This window comes from Macrosteles quadrilineatus, unplaced genomic scaffold, assembly GCF_028750875.1.
Source record: "Macrosteles quadrilineatus isolate MER2022 unplaced genomic scaffold, UCM_ALF_1.0 Scaffold_7__1_contigs__length_78375512, whole genome shotgun sequence".
Lineage (NCBI taxonomy): Eukaryota > Metazoa > Arthropoda > Insecta > Hemiptera > Cicadellidae > Macrosteles > Macrosteles quadrilineatus.
The window spans coordinates 77,422,995-77,440,240 of NW_026542600.1; the positions used below are offsets into that span (position 1 = coordinate 77,422,995).

Below are 17,246 nucleotides of genomic sequence, written 5' to 3' on the forward strand. Positions count from 1 at the left end.
CTTATTCATACATTCATTTAGACCTTATCGCCTCGCCAGTAGTTCATAACTATCATACCAGAAACTCAGTGATGATAGGATTACGGGTCCCAAGAGTTCTCAAATCAATCAATTTAACAAATTCCTTTTACATTGCTAATTGCTTGTTGCGTAATATTCCTCCAGAAATTAGGGACCTGCGAGTGTCACTGAGTGTATATAAGAGGTTTATCGCTAATTGGCTGATGGAGATAGGCCTTGACAATACAGAGTCGCTTATCAGCCCAGAATATCTCGTTTAGACCTAACCATCTGATAACTGGACTATCTATTGTACCTTCCACAGCACTCTTACTTGACGGAATCCACGCCTCAGTAAAAAATTTGGTTTGAAAGAAAAAAGTTATGCTTCAATCGGATGTATTGCAAACAATGTGCACCCCTTGTTATTGATTGCACGTTGCATATGGTTTTTTAGGTTATTTTATAACTGTTAGTGTGAAGAACTTTTATTTTGACAGCAGACAGCTAAGGACTCTATCACGCACAGGTCATTGTGACCCATGTGATATTTTTTATTTTTTGTATTTATTGCTGCAAAACAGTTTGTAATAAATAAAGAATTTTCTCTCTCTCTATTCTATTTTTAGTATAGAGACCAGAATGGCAAATCACCTGTCTCTGAATATAATGGTGATTTATTGTAAAATAAGTAAATAAATATATACGAATTTGAACGGATGGTGTTTTTGGCCTCTGGAGACATCAAAACAAAAAAAGTAAATCAGTCCTGGGTCCAGGTCTTACCATGAGACCTATGGTAATAGCTCATTCCCCATATGGGAAATTCGCTAATACGGTAGAGTCCTGCAAACTCGGCGTAATGTGGACTGGATGGGTACCGAGTTTGTGAAATGCTGGGTTATCTGGAACTAGGGTTAAATATAAGATCAATACAATTGTTAAGCTTTTTAACCGCCTTATTCATTTATATTTATATTACGTTATATTAAGTCGGTAGCAAGTCATCAGATATAGTACAACAAATCCTTAGTACGAGTTGTGAATAATTTGACTTGAGTCTATGATTCAGACTCGAAAAATCACTAATATTCTGAGCCAGGTGATGGCCGAATTATCCAGACTCCCAGGTTATCGAGTGCCGATTTCACGGGACTCTACCGTATTCCCTATTTGGGGAATTCACTAAAATATACACAATAACTATTGTAGAAGGGTAGAAAAATATTTTTTTACCCGGCAAGTGCTGCGATTCCTTGGAATAATGACGAACTAGTAGCAATGTCCCTGGATGGTACAGATCAGTCTAAGAATGCCTTAGTAAAACTAAAATTTCAGTCTAAACAGTTCTCTTACTTTTGTGCATCAAATATAGGTCAACAATGAAACATCGGATGCTCTCTTCAATGAAATGAACGTTCTCGACATCAGACAGTTGTTCATCCGAACCATGACTATTTACATATTCAAACACTTTAATGACATTTTTGAAAGAGTAGCACACGAATACAGAACCAGACATGCACTAGGTGGAGGAATTTGCTTACCGAGACTAAATAGAACTTACTCTACGACGAATTGTTACTATGTTGCTCACATTATCTACAACAATCTGCCTCACAATTTACGTGAAAACTATTTTGGATCACTAGTTAAATACAAAAAACAAATTGCATTATGGCTACAAAGTATGGAGAGATCAGCTGCTCAAAATGTAATGATCTCAACCTACAGACAATGACCAACTTACAGACAGACAACCAAACTCACATCAGCTGATAAGGTGAAAGAATGACTGAATGTCAGCGTAAACTTCGCGCGCGCCTTTGTGTGTTTGTGTGCGTGTGTGTGTGTTTGTGTGTGCAGTTCTCGGTTCTGTGCCACAGGGACAGAGCATTGACGGCCCTAGTACCCTAGGGCTACCAGCCGCTTGTTGGTGTTGGGACGAGGACAGCTGAGTGTATCAGTGTGTGGTAGTGTGTGTGAGTGTGTGTGTGATTGTGTGAGCTTGTATGTGTGTGTGTATTGGGAAGTAGATAGGTTATCTTTGGGGGGGAGGGTGATTGGGCGTTGGGAGGGGGGAAGGGTTCACTAATTGTCTAATATAGTATTACATTCACTTACCATTAAGTCCTCCAGCGTATCTATTATTCCAAAATCATTTTTTCTTCTTCTAAAATAACTTTTTTTACCTTCACCATTTAGCTTAAAAAAATCATAAATATATACAATACGACTCTCTTCCACACACAGAGGTATTCCTTCTTTGTGGAAGATATTTCGCTAATTTAAAAAGCTTTTTTATATGTTTATGTTTATATAAAATTTTATATTATTAAAATACCAAACAATATTGTAAACATTTCTGTATGGTACTAACATGATGTAATTTGTAAATATTTTGGCGGAATAAATGCTATTTTGATTTGATTTGATTGATTTTAAAACTTGATGTAAAAATAAATCACATATATTGTAGCATTAACATAACATTGGCAAAAATATAACAAAGACAACAATAACAAAGTAATCCTAAATTAAGAGCTTAACATAGCAGTTTTAATCAGTTTACGTGATGGCGGTAAACATCTAATCTGGAGAAATGGTAGGCTCAGAAGGTTGGAGTCTTGACAGCAAAACTTGGAACATATGTTTGGCTTTGTGCTGAAAACATCAATCCAGTGGTTGGTCATACAATTAAAGAATGATTTTTTTTTTTCAAATCAATCGAAACAATCAAATATTCTTTATTCATAAAGTTAAATTAAATAATTATAACCATTCATTACAAAGGATTTATATTGTAAAACTAAAAAAAAGTTCTTTAAGTTTTAAAAAAAATCAGAAAATCTTAAGGTTACGTTTACATCAGAGTAAAACTAGATACCTGGAATTCAAATGAACGTTTCAAGATTACATTAAAAAATTCTTTGTTGGAATAAAACGGGTTCTTGTCAATCAGTGTTTTAGCAAGCTTTTGAATCTATTTGTGTTATTTTCTTTATTTTTTGTGAAATTGGTAATTTTTTAAGAAGTTTTAATCCTGCATATGTAGGTTTTTTTGTGTAGAATACTAAATTAGGCTATGTCTAGGAAGGTTAATTAGAAAGTGTGTGTTATATTTACTTGTAGTGGATAATAAATTATATAGTTTTACAAACATAACTGTCTCATACATATACAAACTGTAAACTGTTAACACACACAATTCAGGAAAGATATTTTTAACTGAATCTGTCCTTTTTAATTCCATGATAACTCTAATAGCTTTTTCTAGTTTTATAAGTATTGTATCCAAATTTGCCTTAGTTGTTGATAAATGGCGATTCCATAGGATATGTGGGCATGAATTTAAGAATAATGGATTATTCTAAGAGTTTCCAAGTTGCAAACCTTGGACAACAGCTGTAAGGCATAAATGTCAGAGGATAATTTATTTACTATAAAGTTTATGAGACTATCCCAACATAGATACAAACAAATTTACAAATAAATTTAAGATACAAACAAATTTTGAAACAATATCCCCTCTTGCAGCAAACCTACAGACTAAGCAAATTTACAATTGCCTAGTTGGATTTTCACAAAAATATTTCCTTAAAATTGTCAGGTTTATTCCCTAGTACCCGGGGACCGAGCTTTGCTTGGGGAAAATGATTAGTATACTCTGAGAGTCATTTATCCTTTAATTGCTCCTTTTTTCAGAATATTTTTAATCAGTAAAATAGAAATATCATAGTTGACTTTCTTTATGTAACAGCAGTTATGATTGTTATGTACTGTACAAATTTTGTTTATAAAGAGTGATTCTAAATTAATGTTACACTTTTGAAACTCTAAAAAAATGAAAAACCATACAAACTATCATCACGGGGTGAGAATCAATTGAAAGAGGAGATAGTTGCAAGATTAGCCTCTACAGACATTTTTAGATTTTAACTACGGTTTAAAATTAATTACAGAGCTTAAAATCTATGTAACTCGTGGAATTAAAAATTATGTATGCAATAGAAGATGATTTCACAAAAAAATTACACAATTTTATTGCTAAAAAAACTATAAATGCTCTATGAGCCCCTCTGGCTGCAGAGCATACACTCATTCGATAATTGAAGTCGTCCTAAGCCCTAAAACACGGAAAGCATTTTGCTTTTTGAAGGTTCCTCGCAGCTTACAATAATGGCGGCCAACAATAACTAAGTGGTAAATTATGGAGCTAATTGGCCCCTAACGGTATTACTTAAAGCTTTTGACAATTCAACGTAGATATGAAGTTTTAAGATTTAGAGGGGTAAAAGTGTGTAATTATTTTAAAATTGTAGTTAGAATCTAAAAAGTCTGTAGAGGCTAATTTTTTGGCAATTATGTTTACCAAAGTGGTGTAAAACAAAACTTTAGAATGTCCTCTTTCAATTGATTCTCGCCCCGTGTTAGGGAAGTTAGGAACTTCATCAGAAGGTAGAAGACTGGCAGTTAACTGGGACGAAATATTAAGTTTTCTGTTTTGTGTTATGTGTGTTACCAAAGCTAATCTGGACTCTGTCTACCAGGTAAGCTAGCTGATCCCTATCCTTGTACATAATAATCCTTATCAGCCAATTGGCCTTTCCTTAACTTCTTAATATCTAATTTGTGCTTCTCATGGTTATACAAATCAAAAATTTGTCGGATTCAGACAAGAAAACTGCTAACATAACAATAACATAACATAACAATAACTTGTCTACAAGCCCATATTTTGTATAAACAATTCTTCCAATGATATACCTGCATTATATGTACTCCGGCCGACGTCTGAACTATTAGCTGACTGCTTCCGTCCCCCACCAGGTCCAAGAACTGTAGTCCGTGTACTGGAGCAGCTGTATTGCGAACTCCTCGCTCTACCCACTCTTTGCCTATCCACTTGTACACCAACAATGCCTGGGTGAAATGACACTTACTGTGAAACCAGTTAACTGGTCTTTAAATACAAAGCTGTCTTACAAACAACTCTAAAAAGAACTATTCTGGAGAAATCAAATTTTGTAAACTTAGGAAATTATTTGTCAAAATAACTTTTTAGTCCTCTAAGTGTGTTAGAGGAGAATTGTTATGAGCTGTGTAAATAAATACTCTTTAAGAAAATTGAAGACTCAAATAGTTACATAGTTTAAATGAGCTGTGGTTTCAACAACAAAGCATGACGTTTTGAACACCGGTTGTGGTTTTCATCAGTCTCGTTTGAGGCTGTGCACAAAGTTAAGGGAAATTTTGCATACAGATCTTGGTGTGACTAAACGAGATAACTGATAGAGGACGTCTCTGAGACTACCAAGGAAAGCAGCATATCTTGGTACTCTTAAACTTAACAAGAGAAAAGTAGGAAACTCCTCAACTTACATCACTGTCTCTAAGGAAACTGATGAACACCCACTGTCGGTCTTGTTGTGCATATGTGTACGGTCTCCGTAACCCACATATTCCTTTTTTTAAGTTGTTTCTGCATACACATCTTGTCAATAGCCATGGATCTTAATAGACCCCCAGGTTCCCACAGAAACCTTATCGCACAACAGGGTTCATACTTGGAGGGCAGCATAGATTATTTATTGTATGATTTTTGGCTACTATGACCAGACTTAATTGCATTCGGCAAGATAAAAATGTTATGTTTTTCGTTGGGACTTAGAACTCATGTTGTTATCAATAACAATGAAAGCATCATGTATGTATGGGAACAGGCAAGAATAGTAGAGGATAAAGTAAAAAACAATGCGGTGGTAAGATTTGAACTAACTCGCTTGGTCACGATGGGAGTTCTATAGAGACCTTAATTAATCGACAACTCTCGTATGAATCCTTATTTACATCAACCTCCCCCCCTCGGTTGTTAAACTTGTCTGTTTAATTTAACCGTCTTACACCCCAAACTTAATATTTTTAGGTTTATGAAACAGTAACACCTTAACTAAAGTGTTGGCACAAAATACTTACACTTCCAAATGTACCAATCAAAATCTCATTTTCCCCATCCATGTCCAAGTCACATACACAAGAGCAAACACACGCATCGTGAGAATCGCTGCCGTCCAGTTCTATTTTGTTGCTCTCTGATAATCCTTTATCTTCAATGTTCCTACAAATGAACTTTGTATTAGAATCTGAAATCCAAGGTTAAGTGGTCATAAAAGGTAGGATAATGGTATGTCAAAAAAAAGAATGAGAACTTCTACATCTTAATATTTAAAAACAAAACCAATAAATTACACAAAAACTCCCTGTAGCTTGCTAGCTCTCCAACAAAAGACCATATTATACATAGCTCATTAGACAATTAGGCTAAAGTTGCCCATTCCCTAGCAAAAAAATAACCTTTTTATTACTCGTACAGAAAATAGTTATTTTAGTTGACAGTTGATATCAAATAAAATACTTGTTTCCCAAGCTCTAATTTAGAGCAAGAATAGTGTTGTGGAATTTTAACGTTGTTGTTTAGGTTTGCTATAAACAATTTCTTTATTTCATATATTTTTTAAATAATAGTTTTAATTTGGCAAAGGTATGTTGTTCTGCATGTGTGTATTTTTGTGTTGTGATAAAAAGTATCGTTTATAACTTGTACTGAAAGTTGTTATCTGACACTTTCTCCAATTATTGCCCACCTCAACTTTGCCTCGTACTTGAAACTCACCTTCACATGCGAGGCAAAGCTGATCATGTGAAATTTGATGCTTCTGTTTTTCGCTTTGCCTATCACAATATACAATCAACTTATTTAGAAAATTGTGATTTTCTGACCTCAAGCAGTTAGGGATCTGCTCGTGGATTAATTTGAATATATGTCTAAGGCTTGGCTAGAGAAAAACTTCATTTTACACAAAAACAATTATCATTTATTTAACTTACATGAATACACAAGAACGATTGTTTCCATTGCAAACTAAAAGGTGTAGATCGCTATCTTGGCTATTAGAGATTTTTTCAATTGACCCTGAAAATATGAAGAAACAAATAGTTAACAAGTTACTAAAACAATTGGTTCAAACAAGGAAAATGAAATAATAATTCATAATTTGCATTATGTCTTTAATGATTGTAATTTATTTATTTTGTCTATAGGGTACCATCAAACTGCAAAAATATTTTGAGAATAAATTTGCCGTGTTGGCGCAAACACGGTCAAGAGTGATAATAATTGTAGTTTTATTCATAGGTTATGGCACAGTAAGAAATTGTTGGCTTATCCTCCTCATCAGTGGACTTTGCAGATGATTATATAGCTCTGCAATCGTAGTCTTGACGATGCGCGGCACTAATTGTGAGTCAATCAGTCAAGACAATCAAAATGACACTATTTTAAGCTAGTTGTTGTGAACACAATTTGTAACGCTTCCTTCATAATGGCTGCATAAAGAAATACAGCCGATTGTGAAATTAGGTTGTACTTTGTTTTCTGAATTGTAAGAAAAATTAAACCAGTAACATTCATCGACAATCTACGAGGTTTATGGACAAAATACAATGCAAGTTTTAATTTGATAAATTGTTGAAGGTAAAAGATGGGGTTGACAGTTAATGAAGAACTAAGTGGACGTCCATCTGTAGTTTATAGTGAAGCTTATAAAACTGTGCTGCACAATACAGACCAAGAGCCAAGGAATGCTATGTAAATATCTAGTTTTCATTCATGATAGTGTCATAGCCCTTGCTGCAAATGGGATGAAAACTTCTACCTACAGGACTTTAATTGGGATGTTTTGACCATCCCCTGTACAGCCCCGACATCACACTTAGTGACTTTCGCCTGTTTCTCCTTTTAGGGCCTTTCCTTAGCAATCACTGCTTCAACAGTGATGAAGAGCTGAAAGAAAATGTTACCACAAGGTTGACAACATTTTATGATGAAAGTATACAAAAACTGGCACCACACTATGATAAAACGTCTGTCAAATCGCCGGAATAATGTTGAAAATGGTGCAAGCTTTGTACATTCTGTTAAATTAATATTTGTTTTGTTATTTGTGACTTATTTTGTAACAATCAGAGCTTACTTTCCGAACCCACCTTGTATCTGAAATCTGAGAATATTCTTTTTTTCAAATTTCTAAATATCAACATTTTATGTTTGGATACCTTCACAATATGAATCCTCAACCGTGAAGCCTCTAGGAGGATTAACACTGTCTGGGGCCATTGAGAAAATCTGGACATGGGTAACAGGACTCTCAAAGATCTCAGAGAGTTTCTGCAGAACAGTGTTGGACAAAGTGTTGACAATGGAAACCTGGGTGAAACCTACATCACATCCAATCACTGTCACCCTCCTGAGAAAACAATAAACACATGTTATAACATTTACCACAGAATCATATGTTGTTCAACATCTGGAGGTTGGCAACACTGAGCCAATGAGTAGACAGCAGCTTCAGATCACTTTATATTTAAACACAAACACGCACACTAATTTTTTTGTACACTGTTTAATTAGAAGTTAGCATGGTAAATTCTGTTTTGATAGTAAGAAACTAGAATAAAAATCAGTCGGGTAATTTGTTTCTGTCCGTGATAATTATACGAGCCTCGTATCAGTAGTGTGTTGGTCGTCAACGTGATCGTAACGACATGTATAGCTCCTGTCCGTGTGTGCACGTGTTTCGTGTTCAGTGTCAGTGTTGTGACTATACACGTGCAGTGACAGTTTTATGGGTGATAGAAAGATTGACGATTTCTTCAACATTTTTTTTCTTTTCTTTCTTTCTTTCTTATTAAATGGCGACCATACAAAGTAGGTATTTTAAGGCAAGTATGAATGGAGACGAGTGTAGTGGCGCGATCTTGTAGTCTTGTTAGTGACTAAGGCCGACATTCCTTAGACACAGCTGTTAATTAATAGCCCATACAGCTAATGGCAACTAAGGGACCTACAGTTTATAGTGGAATCCGAACCACATTTTAGCCACTTTGACACCTAGATCTACCAAACATCAATATGTATCGTGATCACCCGACGTAACAATTTCCCCTGCCGGCGAGACCATGGAGACAGAGAAGGTAGGCCAACTTACACAGGGCCAGCTCATGGCCCGTCTTAGTTCACTATTGGACTAGAAGATGTCTAAGTTAGCTACGAAAGAAGACTTTGTTGGTTTAACCAAGAAAGTTGAAGCTCTGCAGGAGGAGAACGAAGCCCTAAGGTGTGAAGCATCAATGAAGAAGCAACAAAGTCTGATGTTCGGCAAGATAGTGGACCTGGAGGCTAGAATCCGGGGAAAAAGAGCCTACCTGGCAAAGATGCGTGCGGAGGTGACGAGAGCAACAGGCATTAATTTAGTTTGGTTTAGCCACAGAGAAGTAAGATACAGAGGATACAAGCTTATGGGACAACCATGCACTTCTAGCTCTGGTATAGTGGGGCAGAAATGTACTTATACCGAGGAAGTAAGAGCCAGAATGGCGATGGCCACATAGAATATTTGTATAGCAGTTGTAGCACACAGGATCTTCCTACAGTGTGAGAGCTGTAGTATGTGATGGCGAGGGGGGGAAAGGAGAGTGGAAGGGGACAAATAGAATTTACTCTAAACACCAGCGACTGGTGCTAGATACAGCTTAAGTATACCATTAAATGTATCCTCTTTATCTTATTTCTCTGTGGTTTAGCTGAAAATACCAAGTCAGATATACTACTGTCATGATTAAAATAACAAAGGGTGAATTGGAACATTTTCTTTGTGAATTGGTTGGCAACTACAGTGTAACTAGCTCGCTGGGCGGCCACTGTCACAACTACTTGAGCTCGAACTGGCGCGAGCCGCCATCTTGAATTGACTTCTGGCTGCTGGGTAGAACCCAATAAATTTCCTTTATGTTTCAGAAAAAGCTTTGCAAGAGCTGTGTCTTGAAATAAGTTAAAATTAATATTGAGACTGATTTCAATAATGTGTTGAGAGGGTATCTGGGCAAATGTGTCACAGTCACACTTATCCTTAAAGTTCCAAAATGTAAATTTTAGTTTTAAATTGTTTTTTTTTTTTAGTTTGTGAGTAAGCTAAATCCGATCCAAAATGAAATTTCGCTATCTGTACACATCTACTTAAGTTATTTTAAATCAAGCCAACCAACCTTGTGAGATTATGGGTGTGACGAACATTGATCCATAGAACTGTGCTGGGAGGATCAACCAACTCAGGAAACAGCTCAGAGACATCAGTTTCTGACCAACTGTGTGTCTGTAGCTCTTCTTGAAACACATGTATCTTGCTGTCACTTCCCGACAACAGCCACACTGTCTGACAAACACCCCTTCTCAAAAAGTCAATGCATTAAAACCTATTGATGTATGACCTATTGATAATTAAATCCTGAACCAGAATTTCCTTTTGGTTTTGAGTAAAGCTCTTTCAAAGTTTCAAATGCAAACAAAATACATTGATTATACCAAGAAACCTGTTAAAGAATGCAAAATCAATACTGTAGGCTTTACCCACTGATATTATTCTGTGTGTAGTTTTAAATATTTAGGTGCCTAATAATATGATTATTCTTCTTTTTGGCAACTCTCTGTTTGTAAAACTTGTAAAAAATGCATTTAATCCAAAAATCCCTATTTAAATCGTCACATAAATTTCTATTCTAGCTAATCTTGTTTTAGTGGAATTTAAATCTTAATAATAAGAAGAATAACTTATATCCCACAAAATGTCTCAGGCTTAATTTTACGACTTAAAAAATACATCACTCCTCAATTACCTATTTGCATAGTCATCAGGAACATTCTAAAAGTATGTGCATACTTAAATTTGTGTTAGATAGCAAGCAGTATATTTAGAGTAGAATTTCATATTTTAACCATAAGCAGAATAGCTGATGTACAAAATTTCTACAAATTGTCCATAACATTGAATTTTAAGAACTATAATTCAACATTTGGTTATTCGGTTTCTGTATGGAAAACAAAATTTTGAATTTACATTTTAGATAATCATTTAACAACAACCATGCAATATTTTCAAATGTCCCACAAACCTCTTTTTGAATTGAACTGTTTGGTTGATGGACTGCAGTATGAGTTAGGTGGTAAGGGAAGAATTTTAAATCCAACATGAAACAGTTCTGTGCAATGCTATCTATGTTGAGTGTGTAGTTGGTGTCCAGGTCTTGCTCTGAATAGATGTTCATATACATTTCTGGGTGATCTCCACCCATCTGAAAACCATTATAAGCTGCATGAAATAAAAAAAACAGATTCATGCTACACCCAGTTAAGACATACTAAAACAATAGCTTTTGAGAAACCTGTCTTTCTTGTACCTTAGTGTTAATCATATCAAGGCGACCCTAAGATTGAGAACTCTAGAATCTGTTCTCACTGTTTTGTAATCGTAGGAGATTATGACGTTGGTGACTCAATAAGAATTTATTAATGCCATTAAACTTATTACAGTAATAGGCAACGTCAAACAGTACAACACATAGGGTTGCATGTAGCATTTTTGAGTGTTTCAACTTAGATACTACTTTATCCACATGACATTGGTGGCTTAACCTACAAGTTTAAAAAATCTTCTACAGTGTAAAAGGCATTTGTTTTTAAGAATGTCATTACATACGATTTAAAGTTGTTTACAGACAGAGTTCTAATTTCTAATGGTAACTTATTGAACAATAGATACTGTTGATAATGGTAACTTTTGAAGGTTTTACTTAATATAATAATATAATATTATAATATAAGGTGTAACAATATTGTGCTTATTTCTAGTGTTGTGATTATGATTGCTGTGCTGCATGGGAAAGTTAACTAAATTTTCTTTTACATACATAAGGTTGGAAAAAATATACAGTGATGGCAAAGTTAAGATATTGAGCTGAATATAACTAGGTGTTGTGATTTTAGGGGATATTACAGTGATGGCAGGATATGATTATTATGAAATTTTTCAAATGTCTCAGTTGTCACTCTCGGCAGCCAAGCCCATCATTGTCAGACCACGCTGCTACAAGGTCCGTCCTGTTGATACCAAAGCTCGAGTACTGACATTTATGCTCATTACTCAGTACTGGGACTTTTCCCTTCACTAATAATATTATAAATATTTCCTAACCTTTCATGTATTTAGTAAGGTTTATTAGGCTATAGAGATCACACAGAGGGTATGAACCTACCTTGGTGATGGCAATTCCTATGTGGAAATCGTCACACGTTGATGATTTGTTAAAGGCATCAATTGAAATTATTTCTGCACCACCTAGAACAAAACATACATTGACAAGAACAAAATATGTTTGTATATATTTTAGAATACTCAACAAAAAAAGTTATTTTAGATTATGTAATAACTAATTTCAAAAAGAAGGAAATAATTTAAACTAAAATCAAAGTGGTGGCTATTGCAGGCTAACAAATAGATGTAGATGATGTGCATATGAACAACTTTGATTTACATAAGGTGGATAAATAATTAGATTGACATGAACTTCCGTCCACCAAGGCCTCACGTTCAATACAGTAGATTGATATGTAGCCTATTGAGACCTAAGATTATGATTCCCTAGTCTTTGCAACTACGGTGAAGGGGACCAAGGTAAAAGGTAAGACATATTGGCGCCAACACTATCAGATGGATATTGCATGTGTCAACAATTGTAGCACAGGGTGTCCACAGAAAATTTGTCATTAATTTCCATGACTTTCCATGACTATCCATGACCATTACTTCCATGACTCACGAACTTTACTCGAAAATTATAATATAACATACACACACAAATAATACTGCCTAGACATATTATTTTGGAGAAAATGCTGAAATATGTAATAACAGATAACAATGGAGTACAATAGGTACAACAATGAACAAAAACAAACTCAAAACTCATAAAATAATACAACTGTAATAAATTGAATTGTCGAACATTTGTGAAAAATCCTTAAAAATGCTACAACAGTAGGGGTTACGGCCGACTAGAGCATTGAATGGTCCCCTCAAATCCACCCATCATGACTTTCCATGACTTTTTGCCTATTTCCATGACTTTCAATGACCATTTTTTTCCATGACTTTCCCTGACTATCCCCGACTTTCCAGAATGTGGACACCCTGTAGCACACTTTTGCGAAGATTTCAGCTGATGACTTTGACAACAAGCCTTAATTAGTCACAAAAATATGAACATGTAAGCCTATATGCATAGAGCATTATTATCCCTTTAGGCCAATTTCACAAATGGGGAATAAGCTATTGGTATAGGTCTCATGGTAAGATCTAGACCCGGGAGCGATTTACTTTTTTGTTTTGATGTTCTCAGAGGCCAAAAACACCATCCTTTAAAATTCAAAATATTCAGATATATGTCCGTTAGCACGATAACTCAGGAGAAAAGCACCCAATTTTGATGAAATTTGGTATAAACCGGTTCTGGAACCAACATGCTCGAACTACAGAAACAGAGGATAAAAATTGGGTTTCCCATCTTTTACCGCCAAAACAAAAAATATTGCAGCGTCTTTCTTAACCAAGCTGTAGAGCTTAAAAAACAAATAATTACAGTGAATTGTTGTTGTACGCTTAACGGTTACAGAGAAAATTGAAAAAAAAACTGTTAATTTAAAACTCCCATTTTATTCTTACGGAGAATAAATTAACTTTCATTGTATGCTTGTTCATTAATATATTTTTATTAAATTTGGCAAATTTATTCATATTAAATACAAGTTGAAAGAAATGTTTTAGTGAAAAGCCAATCAGGTAGATGTAAATTTGCTTAGTCTGTAGGGTTGCTACAGCGAGGGTATTTCAATTTCAAATTTCTTCTGTTACCAATCCTGTACAAGTATAGTAAGTAGGCCTATAGTAGTGGTGAAGTGTCACCAATACTGTAAGTATACTATTAAGCTGCCTCTGTGTAAGCTGCCTGAAGAAGCAAAATTAGTTTCTTACAGTATTCAAAAAAATGAACTGTATGACTAGAAGGCTAAAAAAATCCATCTAGTTGTGAAATAAATATTAGATTTTGAAGACTAAGTTAAAATAAAGCTTTCGTTTTCATGTAAGTAGCCTAGTTATTTAAATTTGAGATATATTGTACTGTAAACACTGAATTACCTTGTAAACTATGTATAACAAATGACGTGTCCTATTTCTTTTATAAAGATCAATAAATATGTCTTTTTCTTATTCTTATTGAGCCCCATTAGCCTATACCAATCCAAAAGTCCAAAAAAGCGTAATTTTATTAAAAATACTGTAATCTTAATGTTCCAAATTGTATGCTGTGAAAGTCTCTAACATTTTTCAACATCAAGTTTAAATGTGTATAAAAATATACCACTCTTTCAGAAGAGGACGAAAGATTACTTGACATACAACTCTTGCTACTCAGCAAAGAATGTTTATACCATTGTGAAAAACTTCATTAGCATCTATCACTTTTGACATGGTCTAGGCTATTACTTGTATGTGCTTAATCGCTACTTGTATGTGCTTAATCGCTCCACATATGATTTTATAAATCATTTGATGTTCAATGGGGTAAAGAGAACAAAAACTAAAACATGTTCACAGAAATAATTTAAATGGCCAGATAAATTGGTAAAACTATCAAAATAATTTTACATTTAGCGACCCTTTTAGGTCTTAAGATAACTTACTTGGTATGTAGGTGAATGAGTGTTCTTTTACTGTAGGTTTCATAGATCCTTCAGGATTTCCGCAGTAACCAAACGAATAAATACTTCTTTTCCAGCTGGCAGCAATAAAAAGACTTACTCCACTGGTCAAATTTAAAGGCACTAAAGAATAAACGTTTCCCTGAGTCCTTGTCATGAAGTAATGTGCATCTACAATGTCGTCCATTACTCTTTTCCTGGAAGTTAATGACAGTTATGTAGATACAATCGTGATTCATTTATTAAGAGAATAACTTAGGCCTGCACTCGGTATGATGAGCGCCAACTTAAGCGTAATTTATTTAGTGCTAACTAACAAACAAGATGAGAATAAGAACATTGTTTATTCCTCTGATCAGGCACAGGGCACGGCCCTAGGGACTTTGCCGCCCTGGGCGAGATCGGCGACCACCCCCCCTTCAACCCATATATATCCCGTTTAATTGTATAGGCCTACTCCCGGGCTTTTTTGAGTGATCACGGAACTACAGTATCTCCATAACTCTTTAATAATGTACAAGGGGTCCCAAGTGTAAGTTAAATTGCACATTTTAAAATTATTTTCATTTCATAAGCTGGTTCATGTTTACAGTTGCAAGGATATATTTTTGTTTATTGTTTATTAACTGACTTAAACATTTAATTATAACAGGTTAAGTACCTTGACGTCCACAATTCCACAATCCGAACTTCCGTTGACTAGTTTCGACTACTAAGTAGTCATTTTCAAAACGGAAAGTTAAAATATTCCATTCATTGAATGTTGTCAAATTTTCTTAAATATACATTAAACACACATAGGCTACATAACACGGTAGACATTTATAAACATAGTCTATTTTTTTGTTAACGATTTTAAAATGTGTTTAGCCTAGAAGGAAAGAGACGACTTGTATAAGGACAATTTTATTTATGACGAAGCACCTGTACATACATCCTGTAATATTCTGTACGTTTTGTGCCAATAAATAAATATTAAATATTTACCCCTGTTTCAACTAAAAACTGTCAAGGTTCCGGATTAGGCATTAAATACACACAAAGGAATAAATGCTTATTTCCCTGTTACACTGATTTATTTATTTATTTATTCTCAACGGCAAACACCATTTTACAAACAATACATTAATACTGATTGAAGTTTACTTACATACTGATTGAAATATATCCACTCATAAAGTTACAAATATTAATGTTAGGCTATATTATAGGCCTAGGTACCCACCCTTAATCAAGTTAGGTACTAGATTTTATAATATTGAAACTGAAACTGGATGTTAGTTTGAATCAATAAATATTTCGTATTTTAGACATAAAAATAAACTTCATCGTTTGCCTTACCATCATCAAAATTCGTTCTATTTAAGTTAACATAGCCCTAACCTACAAATATGCGAACTAATCACCTACCTATTTTCAACAAAAATGAAACAATTTTACAATAAGAATTGGTTGAACCAAAATATTAACTTTTATGTCATAATTCCGATGTTTTTAATCCAAGTATTTGATAATAATGTAAAATTATAATATGAAACATGAGCGAAGACAAGTGTTTTTGTTATTATGTTGTTTTGTTTTTGTCTGTTCAGTCTTCAGTGTTCATGTTCATAATCATATCGTCGTGGTATCATATGCATGTGAAGTCTTCTTCTTCTTTTCTAGTTTGCTTCAATAAGGCTGGCTTGGTTTACCTACCATGTAGCCACACTATTTCATCAATATCAATACAATTTTCCCGGGCTATTTCAAAATGCAAGCATGATGCTAGTTAGGAATAGTTATTTGTGCAACTAATGAGAAAAGTGAGCAATTGACTCACTCGAGAGAAATCCTTACTCACGAGCCGTAGGCGAGTGAGGAATGGTTTCTCGAGTGAGGCAAATGCACTTTGAACTCGAGTTGCACATTATACTTTTCCTACAGTTACCATAAAACAAATAAATTGGTGAAGAAACATAACCTATTTTTACACAAAAGTGAACTTTTAATATAACATTTAATGTGAAGTGACAAATACAACAGTACAACAGCTGACCAGCTGATTTACAGCCAGTGCTGCCAACGTATTTCGCGCGCATACGACGTTGCCTGTTACGCGCTCACTATTTCGTGCCTTCACGTTGCAAATCTGGAGTGAGACAAAGTAATTAGAGTGAGACAATGTTAACATTGTCTCACTGATGAGCGAATTGGCCACTTTGCTTTCTCAAATCAGTGAGAGAACATGTACATTGTTAGGTAACTGTAGGAAAATGATTTTTGTTTTTATAATAAATTGAGTTTCCCGAGGTTATATGATGTCAATCCCGTGTCATTGTGAATCGTACATGATTTATCTATGAAGTGTTAGGTATCGATGATAATCAATATATCGTAAATATCGATATTTTGAGGCCGAAATTCGATATTTTTGACATAGATGTAAATGCACCAATATTTTTTTTGCAGTATGGATATTTTTAGCGAAATTATTATTTTCCTACAGTTACCTGACAAAGTGGGGTTCCTTGCACTGATTATAGCACGCAAAGTTGTTAATTTCTGCACTTACTTATACTTTTGCCGCACTCCAGGATATCAACCAAAACAAAAC

At 34.6% G+C, this 17,246-nt stretch overlaps 1 protein-coding gene across 2 annotated transcripts; it reads right to left on the bottom strand.

The window, feature by feature from the left end:
• Window positions 1–2,491: 2,491 nt before the first annotated feature.
• On the bottom strand, window positions 2,492–16,220 carry LOC128998476 (KICSTOR complex protein kaptin-like). 2 transcript variants are annotated; one of them, XM_054424612.1, is made up of 10 exons: window positions 16,061–16,220; window positions 14,633–14,847; window positions 12,148–12,230; window positions 11,008–11,187; window positions 10,105–10,271; window positions 8,116–8,306; window positions 6,889–6,973; window positions 5,977–6,118; window positions 4,768–4,923; window positions 2,492–2,664 (listed from the first exon to the last, which is right to left on the bottom strand). In XM_054424612.1, exons 2-10 carry the CDS (start codon window positions 14,835–14,837, stop codon window positions 2,590–2,592), a joined length of 1,284 nt encoding a protein of 427 aa, XP_054280587.1. In that variant the 5' UTR covers window positions 14,838–14,847; window positions 16,061–16,220; the 3' UTR covers window positions 2,492–2,589. The 2 variants fall into 2 exon arrangements, with proteins under 2 accessions (XP_054280587.1, XP_054280589.1); XM_054424614.1 differs by lacking the exon at window positions 16,061–16,220 and adding an exon at window positions 15,876–15,971.
• Window positions 16,221–17,246: the final 1,026 nt, after the last annotated feature.

Bases quoted from the DNA above. Each gene is read 5' to 3' on its own strand.
- LOC128998476 (XM_054424612.1), bottom strand. From the start codon at position 14,837: ATGGACGACATTGTAGATGCACATTACTTCATGACAAGGACTCAGGGA. The intron at 6,119-6,888 runs GTAAGTTAAATA...GTTCATTTGTAG, and splicing joins AATCGTTCTTGTGTATTCAT to GAACATTGAAGATAAAGGAT. The intron at 4,924-5,976 runs GTAAGTATTTTG...CATTTCACCCAG, and splicing joins TGATTGGTACATTTGGAAGT to GCATTGTTGGTGTACAAGTG.